The 18,181-nt window shown below is 42.0% G+C and overlaps 2 protein-coding genes across 4 annotated transcripts; both read left to right on the top strand.

Moving 5' to 3' along the window:
- The first annotated feature begins 1,456 nt into the window (after positions 1-1,456).
- HYKK (hydroxylysine kinase) lies at positions 1,457-6,539 on the top strand. 3 transcript variants are annotated; one of them, XM_050978391.1, is made up of 6 exons: positions 1,457-1,720; positions 1,829-1,908; positions 2,206-2,388; positions 3,271-3,413; positions 5,226-5,409; positions 6,019-6,539. In XM_050978391.1, exons 3-6 carry the CDS (start codon positions 2,340-2,342, stop codon positions 6,480-6,482), a joined length of 840 nt encoding a protein of 279 aa, XP_050834348.1. In that variant the 5' UTR covers positions 1,457-1,720; positions 1,829-1,908; positions 2,206-2,339; the 3' UTR covers positions 6,483-6,539. The 3 variants fall into 3 exon arrangements, with proteins under 3 accessions (XP_050834348.1, XP_030084513.1, XP_009096458.1); XM_030228653.2 differs by having other exon boundaries at positions 1,464-1,720; positions 2,206-2,378; XM_009098210.4 differs by having other exon boundaries at positions 1,467-1,720; positions 2,206-2,543.
- Positions 6,540-7,324: 785 nt separating this feature from the next.
- On the top strand, positions 7,325-12,772 carry PSMA4 (proteasome 20S subunit alpha 4). The gene is made up of 9 exons (XM_030228418.2): positions 7,325-7,465; positions 7,662-7,739; positions 7,931-7,973; positions 8,742-8,904; positions 10,234-10,311; positions 10,544-10,632; positions 11,459-11,589; positions 11,810-11,933; positions 12,368-12,772. The coding sequence occupies exons 2-9, from the start codon at positions 7,737-7,739 to the stop codon at positions 12,520-12,522; spliced, it is 786 nt and encodes a 261-aa protein (XP_030084278.1). The 5' UTR covers positions 7,325-7,465; positions 7,662-7,736; the 3' UTR covers positions 12,523-12,772.
- Positions 12,773-18,181: the final 5,409 nt, after the last annotated feature.

Genomic DNA, 18,181 nt, shown 5'->3' on the forward strand with positions numbered 1-18,181 from the left:
ATCATGCTTAGCTGGTGTAGAAGGAGTTCTCTGGCTTAGCTGGACACCACTCTGGATGCTATATCAAATGCTTTTTTAATAACTTTTTCTTTCCCTTCTGAAAAATGTCTCATTTAGAATCCAGATGAAATCCTGTATTAAAGCAAGCTGTTGGCCAAGTTTACAACTCTGACAAGATCCTCAGAAATGATTTGGGGATGTCCACCACTAACCTACTTCAACCCTCACTTTCAGCACAGGCATTAGATTGGAGTTCAACTTATGGATGCTAAATTATTCAAGTCTATCTTCAGATAATAAGACAGGCCAAAGTACAACCTTGAAACTCTGCCTTGCCTCACAACCACAGTGAGCTAGCTCCCTGCAGAGTACCAGGCAGGCAGGAGAAGCACAGAAGTTTACAGGTCTTTGGTTTTGCAGTCCAGTCTGGCAACTGAAGCAAGAGGAAGGAGTGCAGCTCTGCAAAGTGCATTGTAATCTTGTTTGCAGAGCTCAGGAGTACATTTCTGTAACCAGCTATGTTAAACACAGCAAGAATGCTTTCCCACTGTATGGATTTTACTCCAATGAGCTAAAGCTTCAGAGTCTCAGAAATCAGGAGAGAGAATCCTAAATATTTTACAGAGCTCTTAAACCCCTCAATTTTGTGATTTCTAGTGAGAAGGGTTGGTCAATTACTTTTATAAACATCTGTTCTGAAACTGGAGAGAAAAAAAAATTGTTTCTTGGGGAAATAGTTTCAGTTTTCTAAATTCCCTATTTGATTAAAATAAGCATTTGATGAAGATAATGTTTTCAATTTTGGGTCCCTAATATTACAAACAATACTGAAGTTTTATGATAGAGGATTTTTAACTGATTTACTTAAGATGCTTTAGGTGTTGTAGATTGGGTTTGGGGGGAGGGGGGTGTTGTTAGGTGCTCTTCAGCATGTCTTTCCTAAATTCCCTTTTCTTCAGGTTCCTAATTCTGTCATAGCAGAACATCAACTATAGCAGATTACCTTCTTTTCATTAGGCGTTTCAGAAGATATTTCTATATTAATCTTAAGGTTTGTCATTATTTTCATTAAAGGTCAAATTTTCTAGGACTGGACCTATTGTCCCAGTAAAAACTTTCTCGGGGACAGTCTAAAGGACATCTTGAGCAAGATGCCTCAGATTTGTTATATATATTTATATGTGGTATTCATCCTAAGCATTTGGCAGAGATTTTGACGTGGTGTGCTGATAAAAGGATTTAAAGAAAATAGTAAAACGGACGTCTTTCCTCCTGCCCGCTGCGGGCGCAGGGTTTTTTAAGTGTTTTGCCTTTGTGACAGGAAGTCATAGCTTTCCTCCCCTCTCGTGCCGCTGGAAAACAAAGCCCATGGCCTGGGGCAGCGCTCCCGCGCCGCGCAGAGGCTCCGGCGCCGCTGCCCGCGGCCGGGAGGCGTGACCGGCCCTGGGTGCAGCGCGGGAGCCCCGGGCCCGCCTGGGCGCGCTCGGAGCGGGCGCAGGCCCGCGTTCCGTGGAGCACGGGGCGCTCCGGCCGCCAGCAGAGCCGGCGGGGGCCGGGCTGATCGGGCTCCCGGCTGCTGACGGCAGCTTCTGCAGCTCCTCGGCCTCCCCGGGCAGGGCAAAGGTTGGCGCTGCTCCCAACGAGTCCAAGGGTTGCGCTCGTCTGGGGAGGCTCGAGATTCCTGCAGCTGGGCGGGCGAGAGACGAGAGAGCGTCAGCAGGTTTGTGCTGCCTTTCTTAGCACGGGAATTTGGAAGGCCGTGACCAAGCAGAAAGATTTAATCTGCTTTAACGTTATGATTTACTAAAATAATTCTTGCCTTTTGCAGGCACGAATTGAAGACCCCCTGATCAGGGATTCAGCTACTCTGCTCCTGACGGAGTCATTCCTACCAATCAACAATACCAGGTTAGGCTGCTGCTAGAAATGAGCTAATAAAAGCTTGGTTCATAAGCTCTTCATGTCTGCTCTTCTGAACAGATTGAGTGCATCTCTCTAGCAGTCTTTCTTTGGAGAGGTTGCAGCCTGAGTATTTGATAAGCTGTGATGTAAAAAACCTGAGCTGGCACAGGGAGTTGGTTTTCTTTCCTTGTTTAATAAATGTAGGAAACTCTTCTCCAGTAGCTGAATGCATTTTGTTGTAGTAATTACTGCTTCTGGTGTCAGAATACAGATCAGATTATCCAGCTTTTCTTTTTCTCCTAGAGACACAATGTCTTCTGGAAATGACTGTCAACCGCAGACCTTGACAAAACCCACATTTGATGAAAGAGAGGCAGCTGAACTGGTTGACAGGGTATTTGGATTGAAGGTATCTTGGATCAGGTCACTCCCCAGCTATGACGATCAGAACTTCCACGTGCGTGTCTCAGCTGAAGGTGCTGATGAGTATGTCCTCAAAATCACCAATTCAGAAGACAGCCAGGAGCCTGACCTCATTGAAGTACAGACCCAGGCCATGATGTTTCTCAGGGCTGAAGGCTTCCCTTCAGCTACTCCTTATCTGACAAAAGATGGTAACATAATGTCTCTGGAATCGGGAGGTGAGCCACTGTGGGCACCTTTACTGCCCCACTCTCACCCTTGGCTCGCCACAGCTTGCCATATGGCATACCATGTGTATGCTAAAGGGAACTCTAGGCTTGTGTTTGAATACCAGGGATATGCATTAGGTGACCTGTATTCCAGCCATAATAGTCCTAAGTTAAAATACCAGAAGCAAAGCAACTCAGAGAGAGTAATAATTAACTAGGAAAACACTTTGGAAAACACTTCTGCTTAAGGAATTGGAGAAAACATTTATCTGACGTGTGTTCATGCACAGGAAAACTTAAAAATGCCTCATTGACTACATGCTGCTTAAAATCATTTGCCTTCAGAGTGGTGTAAAATATAGTTCTAGCCCATCTCTGAAGCCAGAATAAATTGCTTTAATAGTGCTTGGAAGAAGAATTGTGTTGCCATTTAGCTTTTACTGTCACTGTAACTTCTGAACAACATTTGGGATTCCTGAGACCTGTTCTGCTGCAAAACTATGTGGGTGTGTGTGGGCACTGGAGGAACCCTGCTAGGTGCTGAGGTTTTCTCAGCATAGATTTTCTAAGTATGTTAAGGTTTATACATTATTACACAACATTCTGGTAAATCAAATCTTTGCATTTTTATGAGCTACATCTGACAACTTCTACACTGGGATACACCTTTTTTGCCTCTTGCATTAACTGTTACTCAGCACACAGCAGAGTGACTGACTGCATCTCTCCTTGTCAGGTACTGGACTTGGAAGCAAGAAGTACATGGTCAGACTGTTGACTTACCTGCCAGGTACACCAGTAGCAAAAATCACTACCAATGCTCAGATTCTGTATGAGATTGGGAGGCTCGCTGCCAGCATGGATAAAGTGCTCTCAGAGGTGAGCTCTCATGCTTTAGCCTCACACTTCTCTCTTAATCCGTGTCTCTTCAGCATTTGCTCACGTGCTTGCGGCCTTTCAGACCTGCAAAATGCAAGTTGGTGACTGCAGATGTGACTCATGGCTTAGGTGCCAGCCTCCAAGCTGGCTGAAGCCTTTCCCCAGGTACATGACAAGTGACTTGGTACTGGTGATCCTTCTGCAATGCATTTTTGTACCATGAACAGGAAGATAAGGAGTTCTTTTTATATATGCAAAAGCTTACCTGTTAGTGTTTCAAACCTGGCAAATAAAGGAGAATGAACCCTGGGGTTCTCAAATTAGAAGAACAGAACACCAAGCTTGTTTTAAAGGATTTTTGTGTAGTGCTCAGCTGGCTGATCTATTATTTTGAATTCCTTTTGACTTTCTGACTTTCTTCTCTTCATTAGCACTGTGACCATTTCACATTGGTACCCTCCCTACAGTGCCAACAGAGATCTGTGACACTTCTCATTTGCACCACTTCCACTCAGTCTTAATGCAAACTAAGTTCTTTACTCTGTAGTAACACAGGATAATAAAGCTGATCAATCAGCCAGTACTGAGTTTGATGCATAAAAGACCTCACATTATTTATTAACCTTTCATTAACCTTTCCTTCTCATGTTCTGGCTGCCAGCTTCAGACAGTTATGAAATGTGAATTGCCAGTTTTACTAAGCACATTCTTAAATTACAATAGCATTTTCAATTGTGAAAGATAACTTACTGTTGCCTTCTGACACACTGGTCACACTCTTAAATGTGGCTAAAATAAGCTAGTCTCAAAATATGCTGTGACTGATGCTGCTAAGGAGGAAGTAGTTAACGAGAAGAAATTCTGATAGAAAAGGCTCTTTATTCCCTTAACACATGGATTATCTTCCACCAAGGTGGTTTAGGCTTGATCTTGTCCTTTACTTGTTTATACACCGTCAACTTTTGACTGTCATTTAAGTACTTTACTTTCAAACATAGTTTTTGTAGTTTTTTTCTTAAAAGGAAGCCAGTTACTCTTGTGGGAATTTGTTTTTTTTTAATTTGCCCTATGCACTGATCTAGTCTGGCCCAGAGGTCACCTTAATAAGCATTTGAGGAGTCCAAGATAAGCATGGGGTGTGTAGTGAGAGAGATGCTTTTCCTCTTTGAATATCACTTTCCAAACCATCCCTTCCATTTGCTAGTGAGAGAGGGGTTTAGGACCTTGTATGTTTAAAGTAGTGAGGCCTGGATTCACAAAGGCAAATTTTCATAAGCATAAAGCCATGTCAGTGTCTCATAAACTCCTGTGCTCAGGATTTTCCACACACCAGCTGTTCCTAAGGCTTGTCCCCGAAAGGTCCCACTTTTAAAAAGCACAGAGTGCCTGCTCCCCGTATTGCTGGCAGGTTTTGTGTCTCTGGTGCTCCCACAGCTTTCTGCACCAGCTGTGTGGGCTGAGCTCTGCCAGAGCGGGACTCTGGCCTTGGCAGAGGCTCAAAGTTGCTACTCTTACGTCACCCTATGGACAGTTAACAGCATTTTTACATTACTGAAGTGACAAATTACTGAAGGTAATTACCTAAAACATGGGGAAAAACCATTCAGGCTGTATGTAGGTATTAAGATGCTCGCTTTAATCACTGTTCAGGTTATTCTTTTACTTGATATAAAACAACAGTCCCACTCATGGTGCTTTTCAGTGAGTCTTATTAGAAACCTGTGAAAATTAATAGGGGTTTTGAATCAAGCCCTTTAATAATAAAGTCTGCAATTTTTCTTATGCCTATATTATTGTGTGCTTTTTCCAAAGAAATTCCAGCATCCATCAGTAAAAAGTCTGCATCGAGGTCAGTTCATTTGGAATCTGGCAAATGTTCCTCTTCTAGATCAGTACATTTGTGCCTTAGGCCAGAACAAATACTGTGCAGTGGTGGAGCAAGTTATTGAGCAGTTCAAAGGCAAAGTAATACCCAAGCTGAGCAGTTTCCGAGCCTGTGAGTATTTTATTCTCATTGTAATTATGTTGAACTGAGACACAGAAATTTCATACAGGAGTTTGGCTCTGTAGAGAAGGAAAACAAAAACAGCAAAAAAAGTAAATCTCTTTTCCCTAGCCTAGACATGGACACGGCGCAGAGTAAGCCAAGAGGAATGTTCTGTCCAGTCAGGGTCAGTTCTTTATTTTTCTGATGAGTTTCCTCCCAGTTAAGTTTATGATTTTCATGATGTTATATCAGCTTACAAAATATATATGAGGCCCAAATAAGTACATAATCCAAATTTTGGAATTCAAATGACATTGATATTGACGATGATGTGACAGTTCTGTAGAAACTACTGTTGTGTGTTTGTGAACATGCAGTGCATTGCAGATCACAGCAGCCTGGAGTGCCATCCTGTAATGCTCCCTCTTCTCTGCTGTTGGTCATCTGGCAGTGCAGCAGAGCTTCATGGGAAGCAGTAAAGGTGTAACAGGCAGCATTTGATGCTGCAGGGGACTAGGGTGGTTTTGTAGCTGAGTGTTAGTATGACATGCATCTTCCCAAAGCTGTTTCAGCTGTTTAATAATTATTAAATACTGTTTCTATTTCTTCTGTGTTTAGGTATCAATCATGGAGACCTTAATGACCACAACATTCTAGTAGACTCCAGTTCTGCTTCCCTGGAGAATCCCCATTACAGAGTGTCTGGCATCCTAGACTTCAGCGACATGAGTTATGGATATTACGTGTTTGAGGTTGCGATAGCTATCATGTACATGATGATTGAGAGCCCAGACCCTCTGAGTGTTGGGGGACATGTTCTCGCAGGGTTTGAGAGCATCCTGCCGCTCACCACTGAGGAGAGAGGTGCCCTCTTTCTCCTGGTGAGTGGGAGGTTTGCACAGTCCCTCGTCATCGCTGCCCACACAGCTCTTCTGTACCCAGAGAACAAGGAGTACCTCACAATCACGGCAAAAACTGGCTGGAAACACTTAATGACAATGTTCGAGGTGGGCCAGGAAGCTGTGGAGAAGAAGTGGTTCGAGACTGCCCAGGCGTACACGCACCACGCACCTGCCTCGTAGGTCCGCGGCTGCTGAGGCACTGGGGGTGACAACGCACGGAATAAAGCAATAAAGGCTGCGCTGTCTGAGCTGGATGGGGCACGTCCGCGGGCAGGGCGGGACCCGGCTCATCTCCCGGGGAGAGAAAATCGTTACCGCCCCCACGGCGGGCACAGGGGTGTGGCCATTACCGCCCTCACAGCGGGCGGACGGTATGTGACCATTTTGTACCCTCATAGCAGGAGCCGGGCTCTTTCCTGCCCTCACGGCAGGGTGCGCTGTGACCATTACCTGCCCTCACGCTGGGGTGCGCTGTTACCGTTACTTGTCTTCATGGCAGGGGGCGCTGTGACCGTTACCTGCCCTCACGGCAGGGTGCGCTGCGCCCGTTACCTGCCCTCACACTGGGGTGCGCTGTGACCGTTACCTGCCCTCACGGCAGGGTGCGCTGCGCCCGTTACCTGCCCTCACGCTGGGGTGCGCTGTGCCCGTTACCTGCCCTCACACTGGGGTGCGCTGTGCCCGTTACCTGCCCTCACGGTAGGGTGCGCTGTGCCAGTTACCTGCCCTCACGCTGGGGTGCGCTGTGCCCGTTACCTGCCCTCACGGTAGGGTGCGCTGTGCCCGTTACCTGCCCTCACGGTAGGGTGCGCTGTGCCAGTTACCTGCCCTCACGCTGGGGTGCGCTGTGCCCGTTACCTGCCCTCACGGTAGGGTGCACTGTGCCCGTTACCTGCCCTCACGGCGGGTGGAGCCGTTTCCCGCCCCTTTCGGCGGAGCCCGAGCACGCTCACGTGACGTTGCGGGCCGCGCGCGCCAGCACCGCCTCCGGCGGCAGGAAAGGGCGCAGGCCCCTCCCCAGGCCGGCACGCGGCACCGCGCACGCGCGGCGGCCATTTCCGACGCGGCGGTGAAGGTTCGGGCGCGGCCGCCGCGCCCGGTTCTTGCCCGCCCGCTGGGCCTCGCCGCCTCCCGCCCGGCCCAGCGGTTGCTTCCGGCCCGCCGTGAGTGAGGACGGGCGGCGGGTGGGCAGTGGGGCGCGGGACGGGTCTCTGCGCGGTGCGGGAGGCGGCGCAGCCCTCGCATACTGCCGCGCTGAGGATGACTGTGCAGTGCGGGCGCGGGCGGCAGCGCCCCCTGGGGCCGTTCCGGGTGCGCTCGGTGCCGGTTCCCGGTTCAGTGCCCTGTGCTCTCTTGCAGGCCCGGTGCCGGTTCCCGTGCCCTGTGCTCTCCTGCCGGCGCGCTGCCCTCTGCCCGTGGCGCGTCCTCGGCACCATGGTGAGTGACCCGCCTTCCCCGGAGCCTTGCTCAGCCGCGGGTGCTGCCGAGTCACGGCCCGGGCGGGGGTGGCGGGCGGCGGGCACCAGTGACCAGCCCGAGGTCACCGAATGGCTGGGTCTGTTATATAGGGGCTTTATGGCGTTGGTGACAAGAGACTGTTGATACTTACTGAGCTATTCCTTTTACAGTCTCGAAGATATGACTCCAGAACTACCATATTTTCTCCGGAAGGTATTTTTTTAACCCCACACTTTCAAGTCAACTCTGACTGTTCTGTCTTCTCAAAACTATCAAAACACTTGCACAAAGGGTGGTTGTTAGTAGCATGTTTCTCTCTGAATATGAATTACAGATACCATATTTGCCCACACCCAGTTCTGTAGGGACAGCAAGGGTCCAAAGTGGACACTTTCAAATTCATTCTAATTGAAGCAATAATGAGACTGAATCCCATTAGTGAGTACTATCACTTGCAATGTTTTTGAAATAACCATTTATCTCTTGTTTGAGTATGGTTAGATTTTGTCACTGTCCCCTGAGAATGGATAATACCCTGTGGGTGCAGTCACGCCTCTCCTTGTTATTCTTGCACATGCTGAAACAAGTACGTACAAACCATGTTTTCTTACTTCTTAAATGGGAAGGACCCAAGAAATCAGTATAAAATATTTTCTTTGTTTATTGAAAATTTGTTTTGGGTTATTCTACTGCACCGCAGAGTTTTTTAAATTTTTTCCTTTTTTTTTTTAATAGAAACGTAGGGGTTTTTTTATAGAAAGGGGTTTTTTTTCCCTAGTGGCCATGTCCAGTATTACCTTATTTTCCTTCCCTGACTCCTTTCTCCTTTTCAGCCAATTAATTTACAATTGACTGGTAAGAGACTGAAGAAGTAGATGGGGCAACGAGCACTTGTCAGATTCTTGTAACTTTCGGTCACCTTGTGCAGTGAGTCTTGTTCAGTGTCATTTTTTGATGACAGGAGTTCCACTCCTTCCTCAGGTCGCCTGTACCAGGTTGAGTATGCCATGGAGGCCATCGGCCATGCAGGCACTTGCCTGGGAATTCTAGCAAACGATGGAGTTCTGCTGGCAGCAGAGCGGCGCAACATTCACAAGCTTCTCGATGAAGTGTTTTTCTCAGAGAAAATATACAAGCTTAATGAGTAAGTTGAAATGGTGATTAAATGTCCTGTGGTGTTATTAACTGCAAAGTGCTGATTAGCACATAACCTGGTCTTATTTTATCAGAAGTGTTAATAATCTTTTTGTTTGGTGATTTAGACAAGTGTGACTATTTTGTCGTTGTTCACTTTACTAGTTCCCCTTCTAAAGTACAAGTATTGCTGGTTTGTATTTTTTTATCTCCAGGAGAATTTTCTAGGTGGAATAGCCCGTTTGCTGGTACTACGCCATACAAGGTAGTGGTATTGTAGCAGTTAAGAAAACTGGGAAATCTCAGCTTTACAAAATACCATTGCAGGGCAGAATAAAGAGTGCACACAAAAATTACCATTCTATTTCAGCTCCCTTTCCACATATCTGTTTTTCTTTGGTGGCTCGAAAAGTCTGATGTAACTGAGTAAAATGTGCCTTAGGCTTCTTTGCCACAGTTGTAGCAGAGATGAAACGACTTTCTATTATCATTTTCATTCTAGCTGTAGGAACTTGAATTTGTGATGTCAGAGCAAAGAGTTTTATGGATTGTGCTTTTTTTGTTCCAAGGGAGATAGAGCTTCATCCTTGACAAAAGCTGCAAAGGAACACATAGTTTTCCATGCTGTCTGCCTCCTATTCCATGTTGATCTTGAAAGTACCTGAAATGCTAGGAAATACTGGATTTTCAAGGAGGCAGTGTAACAGCACACTGGAGTAGTCACCTAGAACAGCCCTTCCATCTTTTGGAAAATTCCGAATTTCATGGATCTTTTTTGTGTAGCAAAAGGTTTGTCGCATATCAGATTAAGCTAAAGAAATACTAAATTAAAATCCAACAAAACAATCAAACATTGAATTGCTTATTTTTCTTAGGGCCTTACCAAGACCACCAAGTTTCAATTACACAGATGCCACATGTCAGCCAGCAGCTCCCACTGAAGGCCTGTCACATCTGTGTGCCTCCTTCAGTGTTGAGATGTGCTGTGTCAGGTGGCCTCCTGAGAGGCACCTGTATGGATGTGCCTAATGGCTCTTGTAAAACCACTCAGAACCTAATCATCCTTGGTATGACCCTCTTCTCAGAACTGTATGTATAACTAACAGACTGACTTGCTGACTTTGGCTGTCCACCTCTGCTCTTAGCAAATGGTTACTGATATTTTTGGTGCACCCTGAAGGCAGGAGCTGATGAACCCATTTTTATATGGCAGCTGTGTAGCTTTGATGAGAAAAGCCCAACAGCAGGTGCTCTGCTTGAACCTCTGTACGAAGATGTGAGTGAGTTGGTTGATTGGAGATTGACAGGAATTCAGTTAATTTGTATCCATTTCTTGCAGGGATATGGCGTGCAGCGTTGCAGGAATAACTTCAGATGCCAATGTTCTAACAAATGAGCTGAGACTGATTGCACAGAGGTACGTCTGCTGACAGCTAACATGTTTTTACTCACCTGTGCTGCCACATTCAGCTCTCTTTATGCATTAGATCAGAATGAACATGCATTTAGTAGATAACAGAAGTAGGTTGAAATAGAACAGATAGATCACAGATACTCTTAACTTGGGAACTTGTTTCCTCTTAAATGTTGTGCAGGATATGGTCAGGAAAACAAGTTTTGAAAACTGTTTTTTTCCTCTTTGATATTAGGTATTTGTTACAGTATCAAGAGCCCATTCCTTGTGAACAACTAGTAACAGCACTGTGTGATATCAAGCAGGCTTATACACAGTTTGGAGGTAATGAAGCATGATGAATCATTGTGTTACTAAATTTCTCAAGAACAATTCTCTTACATAATGTGAAGGATCTAAGTCTGTGGACAATTCTACTGAATTCTCTTAAAAAGTTATACTTAGGAAAAAAATAGCCTAATTTAAGAGGGGAATGGGTAGTCATGGTTACTGTTTTTTGTTTCTGAGGCTCCTACTTTTTATGGCTTGGGAAATTAAAGGCTGAGATGGAGGCTCATTGCACAGAATGCCTTGAGTGCTCTTGCATTAAATAAATGGCATCAAAAGACCAGCCAAGAATTGTTTAGGCAACCTTTCAACATTTTGGGCCCATCCAGCATAATGGCACAATGAATCAAAAACAAGGCTGTATGTAGGGGTATCCGTGGCTCAGGCAACATGTTAGCAAATGATATTGTAAATAGTGTTCCTTAGTATGTGAACTGATGATTCTGTTGTTTTACATATATGTAGTGAGAGAGAATTACCTTTTAAACTACCTGGCTTTTGACATTGCTAAGTTAAATGTTTTAACAGCTAAGCTACATACTTGAAATACTAAATTTTGACTTAAAGTTTTGAGATAGTAAATTACAATTTGTGGAGACACAAATGAACTGCTCTTAAGGTTAAATGGAATAAACCTCTGTGCCTTCCACCCCATGACTTAGAAGGAAATGCTGGCGTGCTTATCTCAAGCAACAGAAGTGCAGAACTGTGTTAAATCCTAGTTCACAGGAATAGATTGAAAAACACAATCAAAGAAAATAATTGTAACTCGTGACCAATCTTGTTACTAAATTTAGGTTGCTAATAGCCTTCTTTTCAACAGGAAAACGTCCTTTTGGTGTTTCATTGCTCTATATTGGCTGGGATAAGCATTATGGATTTCAGCTGTACCAAAGTGATCCTAGTGGTAATTATGGAGGGTGGAAAGCCACATGCATTGGGAATAATAGTGCTGTAAGTTCTGGCTTTTTTCTTTTCAAAAAGACAAGTTAAAAAGTGTAAATTGTACTGTATTAATTAAGCTGAGTTGTTGATTATTAATGCAGGAGAGATTTACAGGTAGTTGTAGGAATGCTGCTATTAACTCGTGTTGGTATTATCTGGTAAAACCCCATGCCCCAGCTGTGTGGTTGCTTGCCCAAAGACACTGTTTTAATTTCTGTGAAATTTACAGGCAGCTGTGTCAATGCTGAAGCAAGACTACAAAGAAGGAGAAATGACCTTAAAGACTGCCCTGGCATTGGCCATTAAGGTTCTAAACAAGACCATGGATGTCAGCAAGCTCTCTGCTGAGAAAGGTGAGCGTTCTCAGCATGGGACAGCAGCTTCTGCTTAAGCAAAGGGAGCAGTGAGTGCACATATTCCAGATGTGGCTCACTGGAGTGTTAGTTGTCACAAAAAAGTGTTTTCAGAAGATGCAGCAGTTCTCAGCCTTAGCCTAAGAGGCATTCAGATAGCTTAGTCCAGGCCGATGGGCCCTGTTGGCCGGCTCCAGAGGCGAGGCTGCAGCTTGGGGATTGGAATGCCTGCGTGTCTGGGAGCAGAGCCCTGAGAGGAGCTCCCCTGCTCCTGTGCTCTGCTGTAGCAGGGAGCTATGGGTGGCTACCTCCAGCCAGGCTGCATGGCACAGGGAGCTTTGGAGCCTTCTGCCTCTCTGTCACTTGTGATCTCAAACCTTGCCCTGCTGATGATTGCTCTGCCTAAACGCTGCTGTCTGTTCCATGTGTTTCAGTTGAAATTGCAACACTGACAAGAGAGAACGGAAAGACAGTAATAAGGGTTCTGAAGCAAAAGGAGGTGGAACAATTGATAAAACAACATGAGGAGGAGGAAGCAAAAGCTGAACGTGAAAAGAAGGAGAAAGAACAAAAAGAGAAGGATAAATAGAATATGAAATCAAGTGTTCTCTAGATAATAAAGGACCTGCTTCAGCAAAAGATAATCTGGATTTTTGTGCTGTAGAAGCCTACAGCTATGCCATGGAGGACCCAGAAGTACTTTTGATGAACCAGGTCCTTAGTCATCATTTAGATAATTAGTTTACTGCTCCTTACATTGACCAATAATTGCTTTAATTCTTGAACACTCTTTCTTTCATCTTCTATTTTTTATTATGGAATAAAATTTAAGAAGAATAGTGATGGGTGTCTTTATTTCCTCAGTAATGCCTGGATATGCACAATCTTGAGGAATCTAATTGCTTTAAACCATTAAAACAAGGTATATGCTAGTTGGTAAAGAACAAATATGGTGTTAGAATTGTTAGAATTTTGTGTGTATGTGTGGGTTTTCCTTTAAAGGTAGTGAAAAGAGCTCCTAAGTTTGAAAAGTCATTTCACAAATACAGAATTAAAGTGTGTTGGCATGCCAAGTTTTAGTTTTGGCCTATTTTGTTCTATAGCAGGCTCTGTCAATCTGATGGTCTTGCAAGCAGTAGTGTTTTAAAAATGCCCTGTAGCAAATGTGTTCAGTTTATCATAGCCTTCACAAGTGCATGTGTTTTCTAAGGAGTTAATCATACAACACTAGTTATATTCACACAAACTAGAAAGACATTTTACAAAGGCCATGTGAAAATGCTTTATCTTGTCAAAGTACAAATAGGTAAGTAAAATAGTGCATGATTTTTAGGCCATGTTGACTACTTCACATTTTATCCTGAAAGGAAATTAGCATGTTTTATGTTTAGTTGAGTGTTGCTGATACTTCCCCAGTGAGTTTGATTCCTTTCTCTGACACACCAGTCAAAAAAATTAACCAGTTAACCACCAATTAATTGTGCATTAATTAGGAATCATAGTAATTTTTGTCCAGCATGCCCCTCTACTGAATGCAAAAAAGTACAATTGTCAGATTAGCAAAAAACACTTGTACTTCTTAAAAAAAAGGTGATCTGGAGTGAACAAAGGAAATAAAAAGTTACTGAAACTTGCTGTGCACCCATTCAGATATCAAAAGCCAAGTGAAAGCCTGAGTGCTTAAGTGAGGCCTTGCTGAATTTCATAACAGCAGTGATCCAGCCCATTTGTGCCCATCCTGCATTGTATTGATTGTATAGGTTGGTTTGGTTTTCTTACCCCAAAGGATAACTGATACATACAGGATTTAATATGACCATTTAAAGAAACAGAGTGAATCCATACAGTGTTTTGTTGGTTTGATCCATCTCAGACATTTTTGACTAAAATGTACTTTGTCAACATGGCCAGAAATGACCCTTCCTCCCAACTAAACCCATTTTTGAGTTCACTGCTGAAAGAGTCACTGTGGAGACCAGAGGGAAGGAATCTGACTCAAGATGTCTGTGCTGCAGCTTGTGTAGTTGTTCTGCATTCACTGTGGCAGCCTCTGTTCAGAGAGGGGGGAGGCAGTGGGTTCTCTGCAGGACCTGCTTGATCATTCTCAGCCTTGGTGCAGCCCAATTGCTTTAGTCTTTAGCACTGAACTTAGGTAGACAGCACTTTGTTAATACGCAAATTTTATAGCTAATGAGAGTTTTACTGACTTATTTACACCTTGTGCAACAGTAGGTCTTCCAAATAACAACACAGGAATGGTATTTCATGTAACAAGTTCTGAATAGTTGCAGACAACATGCAATGGGTAATATTTAATCTCCATTATAAAGGATTGTATAAATACCTCAAGCTCCATTTTATGTAAAAATTCAGTGCTCAATCTTTCTATTTTTTGATACCATGAATGCAATATATCAGCATCTTTTGCAGATTTCTGGATTGCTGATGATGGTTATACAAGTACTTGGAATATGCTCTAAAAGCAGCAATGCCAAAATGGAGTTTTTTCTCACTTCTCAAAGATTACTTGCAACAAAACGTGATAGATTCCAGCAATGCTTTCTGTCTTCTGGGAAACTGTTAGTGCATCTGAGATTGTGTTCATCAATGTATATAGTTCATAAAAGGCAGTTTGTGTAGTGTAATAGTGTAAGTAATATCAGATATCTTAGAATATAGACTTAGTAAAATATTTTTCTTAGAAGCATTTTTTTCTAAAAAAATGGGGATAACTCATATATGCATATTTTGGTTTAAAGAATTAACAATACCATTTTCTTGCCAAACACGGCATCATTTGCTGGTAAAGGAGAACTTTTTAGATACTGTAATAATAAAAAGTTAGAATGACTTTAATAAATGTATTGAAGCATTATAATAGGTTTTAAAAGATCTATTTATTTAAAGGTTTTGTTTGCACAATGTGGAAGAAGTATTGTCTAATACTTCTTGAGTATAATCTTTGAAGTAATTACCAATTTAATTTAGAAAACCATCATCTCTCCTGAGTGCCATTAATAGCTGATTGTGAGCTGAGCCTCAGTACTGCCTTGGAATAGGCAAGTGACTTTAGCTGGCAGTCATGTCCAAGATGTACAGCCAAGTTCTCCTAACCAAAATTTAATTTGGGATTAGTTTCTGCATTTGAGCCTAGGGCAGTAAGCAGATGCTGGAGATCTTTCATTATTAGAATCTTCCTGAGCCATCTGGACACTAATGCAAGTTCCTTTCCTATTCTTCCTAGAAATAAGAGCAGTGTTTAACTGCATTGGCCTGTTGTATTAATTCTGGCTTTGTGTGTTAAAAAAAAAAAAAAAAAATTAAAAAATATCACCACCAACTGTGCCTTTTCTGGGAGTGGTTTGGGGATAAGTCGTAAGAACAGAAAAATTATTCTGGCGATACATTTGAGGTATCTTTGCTAATCAAAATGATCTTCCTGTACTTTGTATGTTTTTTTTTTGGTGTACGTAGTGTTTACATAGTTTACAGTGTAATACATAAGTATTTAAAATATTTAGCTATTGCTGTGGATTTAATGTTATTTTAAAACAAGATCTTCATGTGGTGCTGTGAAAGGTGACAGATTTTTCCGATTAGGTAAAAGCATTTACTTAATATTGTTTGCAAAATATGATGTTTGTAAACTTAAACTAGTTAGCTTATATCTCATTTGAGTGCATGATAGACCTTGTTAGGGCAAATATGCAAATATTCACAAATAGATTGTCCTAAGAAATTGTAATGTGGTTTGTTATTCTAAGTAGTTTAAGAGAGAATGAAACTACTGCTTTTCCAATAATTACCTGTGCTGTTTCTTGCATCTGTCAGTGTTTAAAAATAGTTAGTTTGTTTTCTAGATGACTGTTCAAATAAAGTCAAATTAACTTCCAAGACTGCTTCTTATATGACCTCCTTTAGGTATGCTTCCCTCTTCATCCAAATGTTTTACTTGTCAGTTACAAAAGCACCTGAATTAAGAGACAACAAAAAACTCCTGATGTTAAATTTGACAGCTGCTTCTGCTTTCGTATGTATTTCCAAGGTAATTATTTATTATTTCTCTTCATAACCTTAAAATTAGGAAGAAATACTTCTCCACTGTTTTGGAAAATGAATATAATTATTGAAAGGTGTTCAGTGGTTTCAGAGGCCTCAGGACTGTGATATATGCATAACACAGCTCAGTGTACAAGACACGTAAGCCCAAGAAGCTGGCACACTCAAATACTTCACACATGAGAGAAACTGTTTTGTTTTAGACTGGTGGAGATCCTAAGACTTATTTAAATGTCTTTCATTTTCTTCAAAGAGTGTTTTCTGCTATGTTCTTCTGCAGTAAAAATGATCCTAATTTTCAAGTTTTAATTGTAGTTATTTCTACTACAATCTGAAAACCCACTCTGGATCTAAGAGTACCGTTCACTGGCTTTAATCTGGAGAAAACTCAGCTTCACAAAGTTTTTAGAACATTTCTCATTTTACAAATAGAACTGAGCAGCTGGCTATTTTTATCCGGGTTTAATTTGGCATTTGGCTTTCCAGTTAAACTCCTCTTCAGTGCACAGTAAAAGCTGCCATCAGCCAATTTATTGCAGATTCTCAGGGTGTACTTCAGCAGGGACCTTCAGATGTCACCTCCTGCTGACAAGGGTCCTTTGAAAGACAGCATTACTCATGTAATTGTTTAGGCTTTCATTTAATGGTAAAGAGTAAACTTCACATGCTGCTGATACTATTAACATTCTGCTCCAAGTTCAAAGCAGCAGGAAAAAACATCTACTTATTTATAACTAGTGTTTTCTAAAACAGTAATAATACAACATAATTAACATGTGCCAGACGATGCTACATAAAATATTTAGCAAAATGTTAGGCACGTAACCCAGACGGTTTAATCCTTTTCTATCCCACAGCATCTGTTTTGCCTAGTTAGGACCCAGCTGCACACAAATCCACAGTTATGTAATAAAAGCAGTTTCCTACGTCCTGCACGTTCTAGTGGCAGCTACGTTCAACATTGGTAGTGACACATTATGGCTCTAAAATGCATCTGCTGCACTGCACAGAAATACAGATTTTACCTGATAGTCTCATGTTAGGAACACCAGGTGCAGTGCAGTAGTGAACCAGCTTCCATCAAAACTACAGAGCTGCAATTTCAGTACAAATATTGCTCAGTAATTCTTGAAGAACTCAGAAAATAGCAGAACTAGAGTGTCGCCCAAAAGAAAAAAAAGAGTGGGCGTTTGTGCCCTGTTTTGGGCTAAAATATATTTTTCATTTACTATAAAATCTTGAGTTGACAACTGCACATACATTAAGCATTTCAAAATAAGAGCATGCCGCATACTTTACACAAATATTTTGATTGTAGAAGATATGCTATATACAAATGGATTCTTACTATATAAAATTACCATATTTACTGCAGAGCATTCAAATCAATCCAGCCTGTCACTAGAAGGGTGCTGGAAGAAACTCCTGTGTAAGCAGCCTTTTTTATGTGCTTGTACAGCCTGCATTATGTCTTGCACAGACATGCACAACCCAAATATGGCTGCAGGAAAAGATAATACAGAAAAACATGAGTCAAAAAATTAAGAAAGGGATTGAAATGCTCCAGTATTCTGTTTTGGTAATTGAAAAGATTCACTGTTTACACAGAGAGATGCAGTTTTTCTGTACAATAAACAAAACAAAAATTCTGGTATAAAAGAATTTTGAAAATCAACAATATGATTAATTAAATTGCTGTTTGGGTAGTGCTCATTTTAGAAGGGTATAAATTTGCTAAAATTATTTGACTAAAATAAGGACTATGTTCCTGAGGAATGCTGTATCTAGCATTTTTCATGTACAAGCTGATTAACATGGTAAAGTCATTTAGCCCTTCTTTCCATGTCTTTTCTCTCTATGAAATACTAAACACTGTCTTAGATGTAAAAAATATGTTATTGCCAGCTGCTTCTATTTTTTTGGCAATGTGTACTACACATTTCCATTAGGATGATTTTGGAAAAATCACTGATTAAATTTCACAGCGTGTGTGTTGAAAATTGTCTTTCATAACAGATTTTATGTATCTGATACAGAAAAAAGTGGTGTTTTGTACAGAGTATTTATTATATATGTTGTACATCTGTAATATACCTAAAGATGTGGAAATATGTCTTTTTAGCTTGCATTAGTTTATTTATTTTAGATTAAAAGTTCCAAAATATTCTAAATCAGAAACTTTTAAAAAT

Source organism: Serinus canaria, chromosome 10 (genome assembly GCF_022539315.1).
Source record: "Serinus canaria isolate serCan28SL12 chromosome 10, serCan2020, whole genome shotgun sequence".
Taxonomy (NCBI): domain Eukaryota; kingdom Metazoa; phylum Chordata; class Aves; order Passeriformes; family Fringillidae; genus Serinus; species Serinus canaria.

What these genes read in the sequence shown, in the direction of transcription:
- HYKK (XM_009098210.4), top strand. Translation starts at nt 2,213, where the DNA reads ATGTCTTCTGGAAATGACTGTCAACCGCAGACCTTGACAAAACCCACA. An exon ending in AATGTCTCTGGAATCGGGAG is followed by an intron (nt 2,544 to 3,270) that starts GTGAGCCACTGT and finishes TCTCCTTGTCAG; the next exon opens with GTACTGGACTTGGAAGCAAG. An exon ending in GCTGAGCAGTTTCCGAGCCT is followed by an intron (nt 5,410 to 6,018) that starts GTGAGTATTTTA and finishes TTCTGTGTTTAG; the next exon opens with GTATCAATCATGGAGACCTT.
- PSMA4 (XM_030228418.2), top strand. An exon ending in TACCATATTTTCTCCGGAAG is followed by an intron (nt 7,974 to 8,741) that starts GTATTTTTTTAA and finishes CTCCTTCCTCAG; the next exon opens with GTCGCCTGTACCAGGTTGAG. An exon ending in CTGAGACTGATTGCACAGAG is followed by an intron (nt 10,312 to 10,543) that starts GTACGTCTGCTG and finishes CTTTGATATTAG; the next exon opens with GTATTTGTTACAGTATCAAG.